Source organism: Sycon ciliatum, chromosome 3 (assembly GCF_964019385.1).
Source record: "Sycon ciliatum chromosome 3, ocSycCili1.1, whole genome shotgun sequence".
NCBI classification, from domain to species: domain Eukaryota; kingdom Metazoa; phylum Porifera; class Calcarea; order Leucosolenida; family Sycettidae; genus Sycon; species Sycon ciliatum.
In genome coordinates, this window is record NC_088645.1 from 21,502,061 (window position 1) to 21,521,157 (window position 19,097).

General features: G+C 48.0%; 2 protein-coding genes across 2 annotated transcripts in view; one reads left to right on the forward strand and one right to left on the reverse strand.

Moving 5' to 3' along the window:
* Nucleotides 1-1,757: 1,757 nt before the first annotated feature.
* On the reverse strand, nucleotides 1,758-14,585 carry LOC135811719 (microsomal glutathione S-transferase 1-like). The gene is made up of 3 exons (XM_065324957.1): nucleotides 14,264-14,585; nucleotides 7,043-7,134; nucleotides 1,758-2,091 (listed from the first exon to the last, which is right to left on the reverse strand). Exons 1-3 carry the CDS (start codon nucleotides 14,396-14,398, stop codon nucleotides 1,848-1,850), a joined length of 471 nt encoding a protein of 156 aa, XP_065181029.1. The 5' UTR covers nucleotides 14,399-14,585; the 3' UTR covers nucleotides 1,758-1,847.
* Nucleotides 14,586-15,086: 501 nt separating this feature from the next.
* The window catches only part of LOC135811721 (Golgi-specific brefeldin A-resistance guanine nucleotide exchange factor 1-like), a 27,499-nt gene continuing 23,488 nt past the window's right edge, over nucleotides 15,087-19,097 (forward strand). Inside the window, exons 1-5 of the mRNA XM_065324958.1 lie at nucleotides 15,087-15,417; nucleotides 16,455-16,521; nucleotides 17,470-17,601; nucleotides 18,137-18,255; nucleotides 18,601-18,709. Of these exons, the coding sequence (XP_065181030.1) occupies nucleotides 15,334-15,417; nucleotides 16,455-16,521; nucleotides 17,470-17,601; nucleotides 18,137-18,255; nucleotides 18,601-18,709 (511 nt within the window). The 5' untranslated portion in view covers nucleotides 15,087-15,333. The remainder of the gene's footprint in view (nucleotides 15,418-16,454; nucleotides 16,522-17,469; nucleotides 17,602-18,136; nucleotides 18,256-18,600; nucleotides 18,710-19,097) is intronic.

Genomic DNA, 19,097 nt, shown 5'->3' on the forward strand with positions numbered 1-19,097 from the left:
AAAACGCGGGCGCGGAATTGCAATTTTCCCCGGGACAGAATAGTACAGTCGACCTACCCTTATAACGATAACCCCTATAACGATATTACCCTTATAACGATAATTTTATGTCAAACCAAATCACTCCATTGACTTTTGTATACTAGTAGATAGCATAGCATCGCAGCGATGTTTTCGTTCTCACAGAGTGTATTCCGTGACCTACTGTTCTTCATTACTGTCTCTAGTGATGGCAAGACAGCCTGACGTCGCCCAAAGTCCCTGCGGAAGCAATTCACTGCCCTCCTCGTCCATTCAGGGGCTCATTTTACACATTTTACACAAAATGGCAAAGCACCCACCACTAGTTATACCAAGAGTACTCTTGGTTATACCAAGAGTACATGAAAACCAGAGTGTGCAGCTCGGATGGGTTGCTGTCACGGCGAAATTCCGTGATTACATCATTTTAGTGATGTAGTGCGTACAAGCAGGATTCAAGGCCAAGCAGGTCTCTTTCTAATTAGTAGTAATTCTGCACAACTGCAGCTCAGTTGTACGCACTACGCCACTTCCCGCCTCAGATCTGGGCCAAATATCTGTCCCCGGGGAAAATTGCAATTCCGCGGCCGCGTTTTTTGCGATTTTTTAAAAGACCGCGTTTTCCGCGATTTTCCCGCGTTTTTTGAACTTTTTTGTTGCACTACACGTACACACAGTGCACTGTTCGATCAGCAACGTCTCGTCGTGGCGGCTTTTTACTCAAATATGACGAGTGCTTACACCAGAGACTTGTAACTGATTGATTTCACTACATACTCACTGAAAATTGCCGCACATCAATATTATTCACCGCATATTTACCGCATATTTACCGCAAATTCACCGCAAATTATGCCATATTATGCCGCGTTTTTCCCCGCGTTTTTTGCGATTTTTTCCGCAATTTTCCCCGGGGACAGAAATATGATGTAATCACGGAATTTCGCCGTGACAGACACCCATAGCAGAAAAGGCCCCAAGCTGCACACTCTGGTTTTCATGTACTCTTGGTTATACCAACGTGGCAGGGAGAATTAAATTATACGCACCAAATTTTCTGGTCAATGTTGATCTACGATAAACTGGCTCTCATTTGCCACCACCCATGTTTCGATACAGCCATCCGGAGCAGAGAAACAGCCAGAAGAAAAGCAAATTTTACACATGTGTTAAAAAATGCCAAATGTTAAAAAAAGCCAAATCACCTCGTAGTAGTGTGAGCTCCAAGAGCAAACCTTTTCTTATGAATATTTATGAACTTTTTTATACAGAAAACAGGTACAGGGTTTACCCATTCAATTTGTCTGTATTTCGGCCAACAAAGGCCCTGATCTGTACATCAGGGAGTCGCACAAGCCCGGGTTTGTGTGACTCCACGTCACGAATCTACTCACACGATCAGTACTGTACATGTACATGAACTGTTCCAAAAAATCGGCTTTGGCTCGATTTTGGTGCGGGATGGCCCGGGAATCTCTATTTTTGGTTGGTCTCGCCTAAAGGACTAATTCCCCTGCACATTGGTGTTCATCACGCGTCAACTGTGCATGATTGCACATGTATGTAGCTGCAGCCTACAGGTAGCGTTACAATTAACTACAATACCAATAACGGAAATGTTCTGGCGTGAAACTCTGAACTTGATCGGAACGCATTACGCACTTTCGGTACTTAGACACACACACACACGTGCCACGTGCACACACGGGCAAAGAAAGCAGCAGCAACGAAGACGGTGACGCTTCACTAACCATTGTTCCTATCAAACAAATTTGAAAAAACAAACACGCATGCACACTGAGACAAAACATGCAGCTCCAAGCTGCTCAGCGCGTGCACAGAGCATACAGAATTTGCGCCACCATGGAGTGGTTGACAATAGAGCCCGGCAAGAAGCAGAGGAAGCGTGCCGGCTGCATGCCCGCAGCGTACACGAGCGTGTGAAGGAGGCGCGATATGCCGTAGACGCGGTAGTGCCATATCGCTACTGCTGGTGATGGCTGCACTGTCATATAGAGCAGACCCAGGATAGCGAAGGGAACGATGTTCTCCAAATCATGGGCAACTATTCTGAACGCACAGATGCAAAGGAGAAAGAGAGAAAGAGAGAGAGAGAGAGAGAGAGAGAGAGAGAGAGAGAGAGAGAGAGAGAGAAAGAAAGAGAGAGAAAAAAAAAAGAGAGAGAGAGAGAGAGAGAGAGAGAGAGAGAGAGAGAGAGAGAGAGAGAGAGAGAGAGAGAGAGAGGGAGAGAGCGAGGGAGAGAGAGAGAGAGAGATTTACAATTACTTCGAAGTACATATACTCAATCTTCACACAGCCAGCTGTTTCCACCTTGTTAAGTCTCATCGGCGGAGCTCAGAGTTACCGGCCGAACCGATCACAATGACGTCTAAAATGAACAGCAAAGCATTTTTAAACCGTCGGTTCAAAACATCAAAGTCTGAGTGCTCTAACTGCGAGGAACGCAGTGTGTTTTGAAAGTATTAATTTACATATAAGGGGCCATCCGTAAATATAGATATTTATTTAGAAACGAAAGCTAGTCGTTTAGGGGGGAGGGGGTTGAGCGCTTGTTCGTTTCTCGAAAAAATATCGATGCACAGTTTGTATGTGTGGGCACGTCCAGAAAAGAAAAGAAAAAATATTGATACTATGCATCGTTTGTATCATGGGTTCGTTTCTGAGGGAGGGGGGGGGGGTTGAAGAGAAACGACTAGTTTTCGTTTCTAAACGAGAGAGCTTGGAAGCTCAGGGCCCTACGCTATGCTTTGTTGCTTAGCTCATCGTGCATGCTGTTAGAACTGATGGAAATATTTCCTGGGACCGGCGCTGACTCTGCCGACCACGGGCGTTCTGGAGTCGACGGGATGTCTGTCCTGACGTTTCCTGGAACCAGCGCTGACTCTGCCGATCACGGGCGTTTTGGAGTCGACGGGATCTCTCTTCCGACGTTTCCTGTGACCGGCGCTGACTCGCCCGTTCACGCTTATTTTGGAGACGACGGGATCTCTCTTCCAAAGTATGTTTTTGCTCACGCATCATATCACCTATTCGGCAACTAACGTCCATTCTAATTGCATTTCCTCCTCGTCTCCCTATTTTTTCCAGAAAGTCTCCCTATACATCAGGGAGTCGTATACATAATACGACGAATATTGTGGCCAGCTGTTTGAGGCCAGCTGTGTTTGATGGTACGGTACGGGACAGATACGGGAGCCAGCAAATATTGTGGCAGGCTGTTATGTACAATCCTGTGGAGCCTTTGTAGTCACAGATACGGGACAGATACGGGATAACTCCAGGCGTGACACCAACAAACAAACAAATACCAAACGAGAGAGCTTGGAAGCTCAGGGCCCTACGCTATGCTTTTTTGCCTTGATGACCTAGACAAAAAAAGCATAGGGATGTTTAATATAAATTCTTATAAGTTTCTACTTTTTGTTTTTAGACATAACCTGGGATTCGAACCCGCACTATCGCCCTGCATACATCCCCCGATACACTTCGCATACATACTAATTCTTCCAAGTTGCTTCACGTTATGATCTTGTATTTGAAAGCCCTATTTGAATATGCATTGTGGCCAGCCTTCTTTTATTGTACGGTACGGTACGGGACAGGTACGGGACAGGTACGGTCGAGGGTAATACGCCACCGTCTACCGCCTTGTTGACGGCAAAAAAAGAAAAGGGATGTTGTAAATTTTTCAATTCTATTTTTTTCAGGCATTACCTGGGATTCGAATCCACACTATCGCCCTACATGCATTCCCCCATACACTTCGCATTCATACTCATTCTTCCAAGTTGCTTCACGTTATGATCTTGCGTTTGAAAGCCCTATTCAAATATTGCGGCCAGCTGTTTGTGGCCAGCTGTGTTTGATGGTACGGTACGGTACGGGACAGATATGGGATAGCGCCAGGCGTGACACAAACACACAAACACACAAACAAACACCAAACGAGAGAGCTTGGAAGCTCAGGGCCCTGCGCTATGCTTTTTTGCCTTGATGACCTAGACAAAAAAAACATAGGGATGTTTTCTTTAAAAAAATTCCTTTTTTTTAAACCTGGGATTCGAACCCGCACTATCGCGCGCCCTGCATGCAGCCCCCGATACACTTCGCATACATACTAATTCTTCCAAGTTGTTTCACATTGTGATCTTGCATTTGAAAGCCCTATTTGAATATGCATTGTGGCCAGCCATCTTTGATGGCACGGTACGGTAGGGAATAGGTACGGGACAGGTACGATCGAGGGTATTACGACACCGTCTAGCTACCCGCAATATTCAAATAGGGCTTTCAAACGCAAGATTAACGTGAAGCAACTTGGAAGAATGGGTATGAATGCGAAGTGTATGGGGGAATGCATGTAGGGCGATAGTGCGGGTTCGAATCCCAGGATATGCCTGAAAAAAAAAGGAGAATTGAAAAATTTATAACATCCTATGCTTTTTTGCCGTCAGATACGGATAGCGCCAGGCGTGACACAAACAAACAAACAAACAAACAAACAAACAAACAAACACACAAACAAACAAATACCAAATTAAAGCTGTGTGGACCCTGGCTAGCGCCAGACGTTACTGAAGTAACGTCTTCTGCATAGCTACGGGAATTAAAGCTGTGTGGACCCTGGCTAGCGCCAGACGTTACTGAAGTAACGTCTTCTGCATAGCTACGGGAATTAAAGCTGTGTGGACCCTGGCTAGCGCCAGACGTTACTGAAGTAACGTCTTCTGCATAGCTACGGGAATTAAAGCTGTGTAGACCCTGGCTAGTGCCAGACGTTACTGAAGTAACGTCTTCTGCATAGCTACGGGAATTAAAGCTGTGTGGACCCTGAAGTAACGTCTTCTGCATAGCTACGGGAATAAATATCGGTATTTACGGATGGCCCCTAATGTTACATAGTATAACGACTTTTAACCCTTTACCGGCAGCCCCATACTTGAATGCGTCAACGTTGACGCATTCGACAGGCATACAAAACCATGCCTGGCATGACGGGAAGCATCAGCCCACGGGGATTTCCCGTGGCCCTCAAACAGCCTAGGTATGATCCTATCTAGGCCTCCGCGGAATATGCCGGCATAATTTCGGGAATTATCGGTGTGATTTTTAAAACGGGAATTATTGGCAATTTTTGTGGAATAATCGGTAAAATTTGAGCAATGCCCCCTTTTTTCAATTTGTTTCCATTTTATAACAGCCTGATTTGTACCAAAAAGCTTGTGATCCTGAAGTTGATCGCCCAGTATTTCAAAAAAGAAAAAAAGAAAAAAGCTTCCAGCCGAGTTTCACGCGAACCGTGATTTTTTTGCCCGTACAAGTGGCAAAAAACCCGTACGCGGTACGGTATCTGCGAAAAAAGGGAAGAAAAAAAAGCATAATTGTGAGAATTATTGGTGGAATTACGGGAATAATCGGTCGAAATTTTGAGCAATGCTCAAAGGAATTATCGGTAAAAAATACGAGCATATTCCGCGGAGGCCTAATCCTATCGGAAGCTGAAGAGATCCACGCGTGTCCCATTTGATTTCATTGAGAACTGCGCGATCGAAAACTTACGGAAATACACGAGCGCCGACAATGCCGTCCGCGTCCGTCAAAACATCGTCGGGTGCATTTTCTCTTGCGCAGTGAGTTCCTTTCGTCCTCGGATGACTTCTCCGACGACGACCTAGCAGTCATTCGCTCTGGGACCGACGACAGATAGATATATACTTCGTTCCAGCCGCCGATGCAAGCGAATTTCAAATTACGGAGCGGTGCGCACGCCAAGTAAATTCTCACGCAAATATGGGGAGCGCCAGCCGCTGAAGACGATGTCGTCGTGATGTAACTGGAAGAATCTGATGGTGCTTATGGTGGGGAAGCCATGGAGAGCGATTCCCGTGTCGACAATCTCCCAGAGACGGAATTTTAGCCCATCGACTTTCTACGTACCTGAGTGACGGCAGCGCAGCACGGCTTGCGTACGACCTTACGGAGCTTTCCGACAGCGAATCTGGGGCGATGCTGCTCTCATTTGCGAGCGAGGCATGGCCACTGAAGTTTGTGATGGCTATGGCGTTTGTTTTCGCTCCGAAGTCGACTTGTTTTGGCAGTATCATGTCAATGTCGGAACTCTGACGATTTGCATGTGTACAATTTCCGTGTTTAGACGTAGAGGTGCCAATTTAGCAGCGTATGTGTGTGGTATCAGAAAATAAATTTTTCCATGGTCAAGAAGTAGTACTAGACTTCCAATAAAACATAACTTGCACATACAAAATGTGGCCTCGTTGTGAGTTATTGGTATCGTTCTAAATGTTATGGATTTCATATACAAAAGTAACTTGCCGGTAAAGGGTTAAAGACTTAATCAGTCTAAAATCAGGCAACTTCTGCAAGAGATTAGCGACCGACACACATCCACTGTTATTAGCTAAGCGTATGCCTGTTTTGATTCCCACTTTAAATAAAGTATACAACAACAACACTCCAAACTGATTCACATCCTTTTCATCACTTTTCGGATACAATGTAACGGCCAAAGAGTGTTTCATTTCATCTCTGGTTTATACCTAAATCCATATGTTTTATACCTAAATCCATATGACTGTGGCTGACAACTATGAAGTGGTAGTAGTTAGATAGTGAATGTGACACTTTGCCTGCACTTGACTCTAGCTTTGCCTGCACTTGACTCTAGCTTTGCCTGCACTTGACTCTAGCTTTGCCTGCACTTGACTCTAGCTTTGCCTGCACTTGACTCTAGCTTTGCCTGCACTTGACTCTAGCTTTGCCTGCACTTGACATTAGACCTTTTGATTGCACTGTATGCTCTGTGCACGCGCTGAGCAGCTTGGAGCTGCATGTTTTGATCTCAAAATCCCGATCTCTCAACGTTTGGTGCTTACAGCGTTTTGCTCTTCTCATGTAAACGTACATCACTTCAATACTGGAACAGTGATCTGGGTTGCGCCCACCATCAAGCACACACTACATACAGATAAGGCGCCCTTACTTTCGGAGTTTATCGATGCGGCTGGCTGCCTTGGGATCTTCCTTCGTTGCCGGAGTGGCAAACGCTGTGTAGTCCTCCGGAGTTTGGTAAACCTGCAGGAAGAGAAGACAACAAAAACAAAAAACCCTGGGTTGTCAGCAGGCTGTCTGAAACAGAACAGTTGAGCTGCCACGTTGGCCTGTGTGGCTTGTGACCAAGACCAAGTACTCTAATTTCACAAATTTTCGGTGTACTTTTATTTTCGGTACTTTCGGTGGGTCTGCTTTATACCTACAATTTCGATACACCGAACAAACACTAACACACTATTACAACCCAGACTGAGACAAGGATGTTACCGGTATGTATAATTCTATTCACAAAAGCCAACAACGAGGAAGTCACTTCAAGGACTCGGAAGACAGAACAACAAGGAAAGGGCAAGGAAGCACAGGTTGGCCTGCGTGCACGCAGAGTCCTAGTGACGTCTCAGTGACGTCAACACAAGACATGTACATGGATATCACACACACATAATCCAATAGGGAACAGCTTCCCTGTACCGAAAATTTCTGTTCACCTAACCTGGCCTTTTGCCCTCATACCGAAAATATTGAGCACCGAAAAATTTCTGAAATCAGAGTACATGAAGACATGGCTGCAGACAAACAGTAAACACCCAGGTGCGTACCTGCTCGCATGGGGCCCAGACAGGGGGCAGGTGCACCCTTTCCCGCCCCTCCCCTAAAAATTTCGACCCAGGTCCAGCATGCACATTAATGACCATGAATGGCATTCACCAGCCATCCTACACATATGTGGCCATGCAGTCTGCACGCGCACCGACCCCCCCCCCCCCCCCCTCCTAAAAGGGGGACCAGCTACGCCCCTGGAAACCTGTCAATGCAACCACTCTGAACCACCTATCCTATATTTAAAAAGGCGACATGGAGACAACGAGAGAGCTTGGAAGCTCAGGGCCCTACGCTATGCTTTTTTGCCTTGATGACCTAGACAAAAAAGCATAGGGATGTTATAAATTCTTATAAGTTTCTACTTTTTGTTTGAGACATAACCTGGGATTCGAACCCGCACTATCGCCCTGCATGCATCCCCCGATACACTTCGCATACATACTAATTCTTCCAAGTTGCTTCACGTTATGATCTTGTATTTGAAAGCCCTATTCGAATATGCATTGTGGCCAGCCGTCTTTGAATGTACGGTACGGTACGGGATATGTACGGGACAGGTACGGGACAGGTACGGGATAGGTACGGTCGAGGGTATTACGACACCGCCTAACGCCTTGATGACGGCAAAAAAAGAAAAGGGATGTTATAATTTTTTCAATTCTCCTATTTTTTCAAGGCATTACCTGGGATTAGAACCCGCACTATCGCCCCCACATGCATTCCCCCATACACTTCGCATTCATACTCATTCTCCCAAGTTGCTTCACGTTATGATCTTGCGTTTGAAAGCCCTATTTGAATATTGCGGCCAGCTGTATGTGGCCAACTGTGTTTGATGGTACGGTACGGTACGGGACAGATACGGGATAGCGCCAGGCGTGACACAAACACACAAACAAACAAGCAAACACCAAATTAAAGCTGTGTGGACCCTGGCTAGCGCCAGACGTTACTGAAGTAACGTCTTCTGCATAGCAACGGGAATAATCTTAATTAGGGCTGAAACGATCGTGGAGTTTCACCTATCGATTACTCTTTGGCGTGACGATCGACTAATCGATTACAATCGGCGGTCCTGCTATGTGGGGGCGTGCACGTGCCGTCTGAGCGAGCGTACTTTGCCTGCGGACGAAGTCGTAATTTTATGACTCTCCGGTGAAAGCCGACGACAGTCTGGTGGCAATTTCATGCACCCTCGCTGCCCCAGCACGTCCATAAGCGTAGCCAGCAGGCTGTCTTCTATCTGTGGTCATTATCATGCAAAAGGAAAAAAGAAGAAAAAGTGAAGTTTGCACATTCTGTAGCACGAAGGAGCCACGCGTGTGTGTGTGTGTGTGTGTGTGTGTGTGTGTGTGTGTGTGTGTGTGTGTGTGTGTGTGCATGTGTGTGCGCGCGTGTGTGTGTGTGTGTGTGCATGTGTGTGTGGTACATGGTGTGTGGTACATGGTGTGTGTGTGTGTGTGTGTGTGTGTGTGTGTGTGTGACCCTCGATGATCAAGAATTCAATGGGACAGGTTTGTGACACCCCCGAGGCCACGAACATGCGGTGGCGGGAGCACTTTGGGGGAGTTCTCAATATCGTCAGCGACTTTGACGTGGAAACCCTCGACTCTATTCACCAGCGTCCGGTCTTGGGGGAGCTTGCGGATGTTCCCGACCGTGTGGAGATTCGTAAGGCCATGCAAGCACTGAAGAACGGCAAAGCTTGTGGTAGCTCTGAAGTCTTTGCCGAGATGCTGAAGTATGGTGGTCCTGTTCTACTGGGTAAGCTGCAGGCATTGCTGGAGGAGGTATGGCGGGCTGGTCGAGTACCGCAGGATTGGGTGGATGCCATCCTGGTCCCTATCCCCAAGAAGGGCGATCTGAGTCTGACTGATAACTGGCGCGGGATTGCCCTTCTCGACGTGGTTGGCAAGCTTGCTGCACGGCTTATAGCGGACCGTCTGCAGCGTGTTGGGGAACAGTATCTGCCTGATTCTCAGTGCGGTTTTTGCAGAGGCAGGGGCTGCTCGGATATGGTATTCTCTGTTCGGCAAGTCGCGGAGAAGTTGCATGAGCATTCTTCCAAGGGATTCGCAGTATTCATTGACCTCCGAAAGGCCTATGACTCGGTGCCGCGGGCCGCCTTGTGGAGGGTGCTTGCAAAGCTTGGCGTACCAGAGGTGCTGGTTTCCGTAATTCGATCGTTCCATGTCGACATGTCAGCATCTATACGCATTGGTGGCGAGCTGTTGGAGCCGATTGCGGTGGGGAACGGACTGCGTCAAGGATGCACCATGGCCCCGATTCTTTTCAATTTGTACATGCTTGCTGTTGTCGAGAAATGGCATGAAGCAATAGCTGGTGACGACGAGATTGGACTATCAATTTGTCAGTTTCGTCAGGACAGACTGTTCAACACGCGTCTCCGAGCATACACCAGGGCTCCACTAACGGAATGCCAGTTTGCGGATGACTCTGCACTTCTTGCCAAGACTCACCTCGGTGCAGAGAGAGCACTCGCTGGGTTTGAGACTACTGCTTCTGCCTTTGGGCTCAAGGTTAACATGGCCAAGACAAAGTTCATGGCTATTGGGACTGGGGTGGTGAACGAGGACATGGCACCTTTAAACGGCACGGTGGAGCACGTGCACTCCTTTCGTTATCTTGGATGCCATGTGACACCGGATGCCAGGTGTACCTATGATGTGTCGCGTAGGATTGCTGCTGCATCGGGCGCTTTCCACAGTTTGAAGGATGCAGTGTTCTACAACTCGGACTTCACCATCGGCATCAAGCGTGTAGTCTATGGCGTCACTGTTCTGGCTGTCCTCCTGTATGGTTCTGAGACTTGGACAACACGGCAAAGGGACCTGCAGCGGCTTGACGTGTTTCACCATCAGTGCTTGAGGATGATCTTGCACATCGGTCGTGCACGCCAGATTGATGAGCACATCTCCAATTTGCAGGTGCGGAAATGGTGGGGCGACTTGGAGCAGCCGGCTGACAAGATTCGCAGGCGGCGGCTGCAGTGGCTGGGCCATATGGCACGTATGCCGAGGGGCGACCGCATCCCTCGTCAGCTGTTGTTTGGCTCCTTGCCATCGAAGCGCCCGCCCCATGGTCCGAGGAAGCGGTGGAAGGACGTGGTGCGGACCGACCTGGCGGCAATTGGCATTGAGCCCAATTCCTGGCTCGACGTGGCAAGTAATCGCCGTGAGTGGAAGTCCCAGTGCCTTGATGGGGTGGATCGTATTGTACTTGCCCGTCAAGAGCCTGTCGACAAGCCTCTGCTTTGCGGTGTGTGCAACCGCAGTTTCCGCCGCCGTCAGGATATCGCACGGCATCGTTGTACATCGCGGCGTTCAATAGCAATTATAACCCGTGGGAATGCGCCGTCACGTCAGTCGTCGGGTCCTGGTGCCGCTTCCCGGAGACAGCGCTAATCCAAGAGCTGCCCCGTATGGGGCCACTTAGCCAGTCATGGCAGTGGAGAAGAAGGAAGGAAAGAAGGTGTGTGTGTGTGTGTGTGTGTGTGTGTGTGTGTGTGTGTGTGTGTGTGTGTGTGTGTGTGTGTGTGTGTGTGTGTGTGTGTGTGTGTGTGTGTGGTGTGTGTGTTGTTGTTGTTGTTTCTTTATTTTACTTCACCATATGAACAGGCATGACTGCCTTCTCACCGGGGCTATTGGCCCACGGCTCTCACAATATGATGAAAATGTTTAAAATTTGTATGAAGAAGAAAGGAACGGAAAAGAAGATGAAATGAAAGGAAAGAAAACAGTAGGTATTAATTTTATGAAGGGGGGGGGGGGGGGTATGAAATGGGTATTATCATAGTTGATGAGAGAAGTATGATATCCAATATTATTGTTCTATAGACTATTTAGTACGGGCATTTCATGAGAGTCATGCATGGGCAAGGCAGAATTTGGACTAGGATAGAGGACAAGAACATAATTGATGAGCATTTGTTCAGGCAGAGTCTGTGAAGAAGACATAGTAGGCACAACATCGGAGAGCTAGTTGAGGAGGGAGATAAGATCATGGCCAGACAGCAATGCTTGAAACGTGTGGCGTACGTCGCAAGCGCGAATATCAGCAGGGAGAGAGTTCCATGTGGTACTGCCAACAAAGGCGATTGAGCTACGGCCTGAGGGACCAGGTAGGAACGGCACTCTGAGCAGCTGGCTGACCTGACCACGCGTGACACAACTTCTGTCCACATCCGTGGCAATGAGGGAGTAGTAGGATTGGAACAGTGAGCTGGCTCTGCCATGAAGGCAGCGGAAGACGAAGAGAAGCAGCCGTTGCACGTACAGCTGGTGGAGCTGAGGCATTGATAGTCTGGCAAATAGGGGAGCAGTGGGGGTCCTTCTGGGGAGTTGGAAGATGGCTCGTATGCCAGACTTAGCAATGCGTAGCAGTCGATGCAGCAGCAGTTTGGATAGAGCGGGAAAGAAACAGTTTGAGGCATAGCAGAGCACAGACTGGATCATACTCATGTACAATCCAGTCTGTGCTCTGCTATGCCTCAAACTGTTTCTTTCCCGCTCTATCCAAACTGCTGCTGCATCGACGTGTGTGCGTGTGTGATCCCCGTAATTCGGTAGGGCACTCTCCTGGAAAGATAGGGGTGCTGGGTTCCGATCCCGCTCACGGATCCTTCTTTTGCAACAATTCATGCTGAAACTAGCCAACTACACAAGCAGCTTAGGAATTTTCGCTCACACCAGGTCGCCACCACACCGGACTATGCGCTGTAATGATGTTTTGAACGCAGTATCTAGTCCACTCATCCAAAACGGGCACCCTAGCGAGGTTTTTGTTGGTCTCACACAAATTAGCAGCCCTCGTCGGATAATGCTGGCAGACGAAAATCGGCAGATTTGGCCGGACGGTACTTTTTCTGGTGTGTTACAGCGGCATGTCTGGTATGTGGATAAAGCAGAGGAGCAGAATTCAAGGAATTTCCCGCAATAAGGTTGGTATGGTTCTGCCAATTTCACCAGGCTGCTTTTCGAGCAGGATCTGCTGACTTTCCAAACATTACTTGGGCCCCCGCCAAGGCCTAACATGTTCAAGTAGCAGTGGATACAGTGAAATTAACCGTACACCCTGCATTGTGCGGCCAGTGCAATTCGTTCTTGCCACGTTAGAGGCCCGGGGGAAAGTCCCAAGGACAGGGAGTTGAAATTCGGCCAGGTTCTACAAAATCAGGACAGGTACACGTACATGTATCCCTGGCCGGGAATACAGGCTGGCCGAATGGACTGTGACGTCGAGAGCCAGGAGGACCGCATTCCCCCCGATCATTGTAAGTCGCACTTGATTGTAAGTCACAACCCCATTTCCAGGTCCATAATTATCGTTTTCATACATACACAGTAAAACCTGGTGTAAGCGACCTCTGGGTTTAGCGACCACCTGCTCTTAAACGACCGTTTTTCCATGCACGGACAGTTCTACACAGACACTGTGGGACCTGTTTCTAAAGACCACCTGGCTTTTTAACGCCGGCGGACCGCTTTTGCTTGCGCCGTGGGGTGGTCGCTTAAACCAGGTTTTACAGTATACTCACTTTAGTAGTGGTCATGCTCGATTGTAAGTCGCACCGTGTAAGTCGCACCCGCTTTGTTGGCCCTGAAGTTCAGGGTAAAAGGTGAGATTTATATTCGGGGAAATACGGTACCCTATTTTCCGGAGTATATGATGCCGCATCCAGATAGTTGTCACAAAATACACGCATCAACCCTGTATAGCATCAGTCATTTGACCATCGCAGTATACGCCGCACTGACACATTTGGGGAGAATTACGAGCCACGGTTTAATTTTATCTTTGAGTGCGGCTCCGAGACACCGTGCTCTGGACAGCATGGTATGAGTAAAATCTCACTACCAACTGCGATACGCGTTCAAGTTCTCAAACTCGCTTCCAATTTCTAAACCAGCCGGCATATTTCACAGGGCCTTCAAATGTGGCGCCAATACTCGTACGTCAGCCGGCACGGGGGGACACAGTGGTGAAGCGAGATCGATTGTGACACCTGACGACAATTGCACCGCAGCCCGTTCACCTGACCCGCGGCTCTCTATGTCACCACAAAAGTTGCTCCTAACGTTCACTGAGCTTGCAGCCAACTGCCCACCAGTGACCCAGTGCCATGGGCTGAACTGGGGCGAAGGTCCCCCCCCCCCCCCCTTCTACAAAAAGGAGTTTCGGATTGGATTTGCTAACACTCCGTACGTAAACTCCCTAGCTCTGTGACCCGCCCCTTTACATTGCTAAAAGTCCATACCATGCCAATACGTAGACCCTCTGAGGCTCTGTTGATCCCCCCCCCAATAACAACAACCCCTCTTGATTGAGTACATATTTGACTGGGTGATCCAATAAAAAATAGTTCATTGATTTGCACATGCACAACATGCAGTCTTGTGATTTTAAAATGAGAGCCAAAAGCAATCGTGTTCCTATCCACAAGGCTGGCGAACAATGCCCATGTGTTGGTGAGGGTTCAAAGGGTTCAATATTCCACGCACAACTCAAGCACAGCTAGACGACTTACATGTCCAGTCACGCGATTTAGCGGAATCAGCACGTTGGCTGCCAGCAAGGTTTTTCCGATGCTCAGCGTAGTGTAGAAGAGATAAGCGGAGAACACCGCATTGTCCAAGCTGAGGAGATCTTCAAACGATGGCATTTTTGCAGCAGCAAGAGGGCAAGGAGACGCTCCAAGGAGAAGAAAATGAAAAGACTTGTGAAACGACAAGCGTGTGTTCGTTTTTATCAGGCCTAGTTGAAGGGCCCTTTACCAGAGCTTGTCTGGTTTGTCTCCACCCGGACCTAGCTGTGTGCACCCAGTACCCCGATGCAGTGTAGACTATAGTGGCGTTCGCGATGAAGTGCTGTTTCATCATGAGTTCGTTCAGCAGGCATCTTGCCTTTTCTTGGAGAGTTGTTTCTCAAGCATGTTTCGATGACCATGATGACGATGCATGGATGTTCCGTCTTGACTCTTGTTTGAGATAAATGACGCGTGATCCCTTTGGATCAGCTCCCCTGAGGCGTCTAGGTATAAAACAGCTATGGCGCGGTTATGCCTGTAAAAAAAGTAAAAATCCTTCGGAAGTCATCCCAAGTCCCCTGACCTTCGTACAGGGTTGAGAGAAAACTTGGATTTTCGAGATTTGTGATAAGATTGGCTGTTTTGCAGCGCAGGGTCCAAGGTCATACAAGACACTCACGCGTGCACGGCTCGGGCACTGGGACCGGGAAGTGGTTATGCATGACGCACGATCAAGCAAAGCTGATACGCACTGTAGTCTGTAATCTGTATCCTACGAGGTGGAATGTTTCATTGTGTTGTGGGGCATGCATCATGCTTGTGTACGTCGTTGATGTGCCCAACATAACGACAAAAATGTGAAATTTGGTGTGTATCTTCAGTAAACTACGATTGTCTTTGCTGGTTTTGCCAGCGTGGCAATTATTTTGAAGTCAATTTCCTTCTTCGTATTGCTTCTACTCCTATTTTGGTCGTCGTGCTTGATTGTGCTTATGAATTTGTCGACAAACTGGTAGCTAAAATAGTCATTTGATGTGCCGACGAGCTTTCGCTCTTTTGTATCATCAGCGATGTCACACAGTGGTGTGTATATCGTCCAGGGCGAGATTGCCCTGGTGCTTGCCGCCATGAAGAAGGGAAGCAGATGGCGTCAGGTAATTTGATTGCGATATGCTAGTATAAATTTGAAACCACGAGTAGGTTCTCCAGTGACCGCTCTGTTTGTGATCACATCGAAATGAAAATTCATTGTCTCAAATAATTTCAATTTACGAGTGCATGATATATGCAAAGCACAAGCTAAGTTGTGCACCGCGGGTGTACATATTTTCCAGCCTACGTAATTCCAATTGCTGCTCATTGCTGGAGGCACAGTCAAACTCGGTGGGCCGTGGGCGCAAAATACCAATCACTTTTTTTGTAGCGTTCTCATTTCCAAGATACCACACACCTTGCTTTGTAGTTACTTGCATGTGACTGGTGAGATTCGTTTCAGCCCATTGTGCCCAGCATCAATGGACAACGGCATCTATCATAGGAGGACTTTTTTCTAGTTGAGGCATGCAGGAATCCTGATGTCATTTATACGATTCAAATCTCCCCCACCCCCTCCACTCATTTTTACAAGACATATAAATAAATATATTTTGTAATCCATTTTGGACTCGGATGGAGAGCCAAGAATAAATTTATAGAAAAGAAAAAGGACCAAGGAACTATGTACAAGTTCCGCCACCAGTTACTAAACAATCAGCTCATGCGATACCATTACGCGTATTAGTGGACATTATAGCGTAACTTGTAGTTCCTTGGTCCTTTTTCTTTTCTATAAAGTACTCCATTTTCTAAGTTTTTTTTGATGGCATGTCTTTGGAGTACGTCCCAGTATGTGGCTGTAGGTTTTAGGTTAGGCATGATCATTATTTTTGAGAGGTTGGATGCTTCAGCTTGCACCTAGCAGCTGTGTGCAGTCGACCATGTCGAATGTCGTTTCCTTCCATACCATAATGAGTACTTCTGCTGTGCTGTCTTAGATGCACGGGGCATTTAATTCAGCTCTTGATCTAGGAGCACTGGCTTTCAAAGTTAGGATTGACTATGTTTCCCATTTTCTTTTGGCGATGCGAGTGACGTGTAGGGTTATACATCCTTTTGTGATCATCAATTTGGTTTGGTTTTCTGTTGTCTTCAGGACGATGATCAGGATCCATTGGTGGACGGCTTCTCTCAGCTGAAGGAGGTGCTGACTGGCGTTGCAGGTACGTTGAGCAACACCACGTGCTACAGCACTGTCGGGCGCCGAAGAACGACCTGGCTAGAATTGTACCAAGCACAGCACGAGCATACCAATGTATACGCGGTGACTCGACTGGTGCATAAACCGTAATATTTATTGTAGATAGTAATACGTGAAAATAGGAACGGTCTACGCAAGGAGGCTGACCCCCCAGTTCTTCGGCGATCGCCAGTGCTGTACTCTAGCCCATCTCTAAGCCATGCTGTTCTCTTCTCTACGCTGTTGTCGCATGGTCATTGTTCGGAGTAGGGCACTAGTAGCAGCCCGACAAATGCGGTAAAAGCCGTTGGCTCCTTGCAAGAGCAATGAATGAACTACAGTAGAGTGGCGCGCTGAACAACGTGGAGTCCAGGAACGCCCAGCCTGAATAAGCTAAGGCCAGTACGAATTGTTTCTAGGAACGTGCTATAAGAACGCAGCCAGATTGCTGAGCGGTAAGAACGTCCCAGACTCCCCCCTTGGAAGCAACGTTTCTTGGGCGCGCGACTCTGCTGTACGTGTTGAAGGACTTCGCGTTTTATGGACGACCGAGAGATGAGAGGTTGTGTCCGTGAACATAGCGATTCGTTGTGTGAATTCTTTATACTGTAAAACCGGGATAATTCGGTGGGTTTTATTTTCAGTAACTTCAGTACAGATAATTTTTACCTAAAATAAAACGCGACCTAAAATTCAACAAGCCCATGCCACCGTGTGTAAAATGCATTTTTGGATCTGGAAAACTGGTTTACCGAAATTTTCGCGCTACCGAATCGTTGATTTTGGGAAATACCGAAAATATTACACCAACAAAAATTCCCGGTTTTACAATGACTGCACCGGTATGAGTATATAAATTATGTGTGTGTGTGTTTGTGGGTGTGTGTGCGTGTGTGTGTGTGTGTGTGTGTGTGTGTGTGTTCCTGTGCAGACCTTGCGCAGCTGGACCCCGACGAGTACTTAACGCCGTTTCTGGACGTGATCAAGTCGGAGGACACCACCGGTCCGATCACCGGCGTTGCCTTGTCATCCATACACAAGTTTCTGTCGTATGGTACCATAGGTGAGCTGGATAATCTAATCTACAGCTTAGGCCTGGCCAAGCAACTACCTGGTCTACGAGGCCACTATTCTTTGGCAGTGAACCATGGCACTTGGATTGGTCACCCTGATTCCAGAGACCACCTGTGTTCAAAGGCACTCTGTACACATGGAATTTGGGCTCAGCGACCGCCTATGCTCAGCGACCGGGCTGCTCTCTACGCATGAAACCTGGTTTTAGTGACCACCTATGCTCAGAGACCGGGCTGCTCTCTACGCATGAAACCTGGTTTTAGGGACTATGTGTGTTCAAAGACCGGGCTGCTCTGTATCAATGAAATCTGGATTCCGCGACCATGCAAGGGACTGGCCTCTTGCAGTCTTGGAGCGTAGGGTGATCTCCGAAACTTGTTCCTTTTAATTTTGTGTGCTCGCGCGCGCGCGCGCATGTGTGTTTGTGTGTGTGTGCATGTGCATGAGTGAGGTGGTGTGTGTTGCTCGATACTAACGTGTTTGTGCATTGTGTCTGTGTGTGTGTGTGTGTATTATCTTGACAGACGCCAGCATGGCTTCAAGTGCAGCTGCCGTGGCTAACCTGGCTGATGCAGTGACACATGCACGCTTTGTTGGCACCGACCCAGCCAGTGATGAAGTCGTGCTGATGAAGATCCTGCAGGTAATTTGCACTCTGATCCGCTGGGGGAGCTTATCGCATGTGGTGCACTTGTGTGTGTGTGTGTGTGTGTGTGTTTGTGCGTGTGTGTGTGTGTGTGTGTGTGTATGTGTGTATGTGTGTGTGTGTGTGTGTGTGTGTGTGTGTGTGTGTGTGTGTGAGTGTGTGTGTGCTTGCGTGCATGTGTGTGCGTGTGTCGGGGAGGGGAGGGGAAGGGTGTTAGCACTTGTCACCCAAGTTCACCTGTATATGGATGCATGCTACGTGATAACTGCAAATTTCTCTTTACGATAGGGCTATCAATATCTTTTTCAACCCTCGCTGTTTCTTTTCAAACTGTTCATTCAGGTTCTGCGCACTCTGCTTCTCACCGAGGTTGGTAGCTTGATGACAGACGAATGTGTGTGCGAGATCATGCAGTCTTGTTTCCGCATCTGCTTTGAAGCACGGCTAAGCGGTGAGTGTTGCATGGACCTTTTCTGTAGAGTATTGTTTTTGCATGCCTAGATTAGACGACCTGTTGTTCACTTTCATCTGGTGGTGGTAGTGCTGGGGGGGGGGGGGGGGGCAGGGGTGAATTATGCATGCCCGGTTATGGTGTCGTTGGACTGGGTCAGGTTTGGAGTCAGCAGGTCAAGGCTAAGATCTCGAGCTGCACAGGCCATGTAGCACGCCCGAATCCTAGTTTAAAAATGCACTTCGTTTCGGGTACAGGTACATGCACCGTAATGCACCGCAAGAGCGCCCCGCCATCTCGTCCTTTCGTGGTCGTATTGCGAAGGTGGTGTCCTGTCCGTAGGTCGTACGACACGAACCTTGTGCACACATTGCACGCTGTGCAGTCA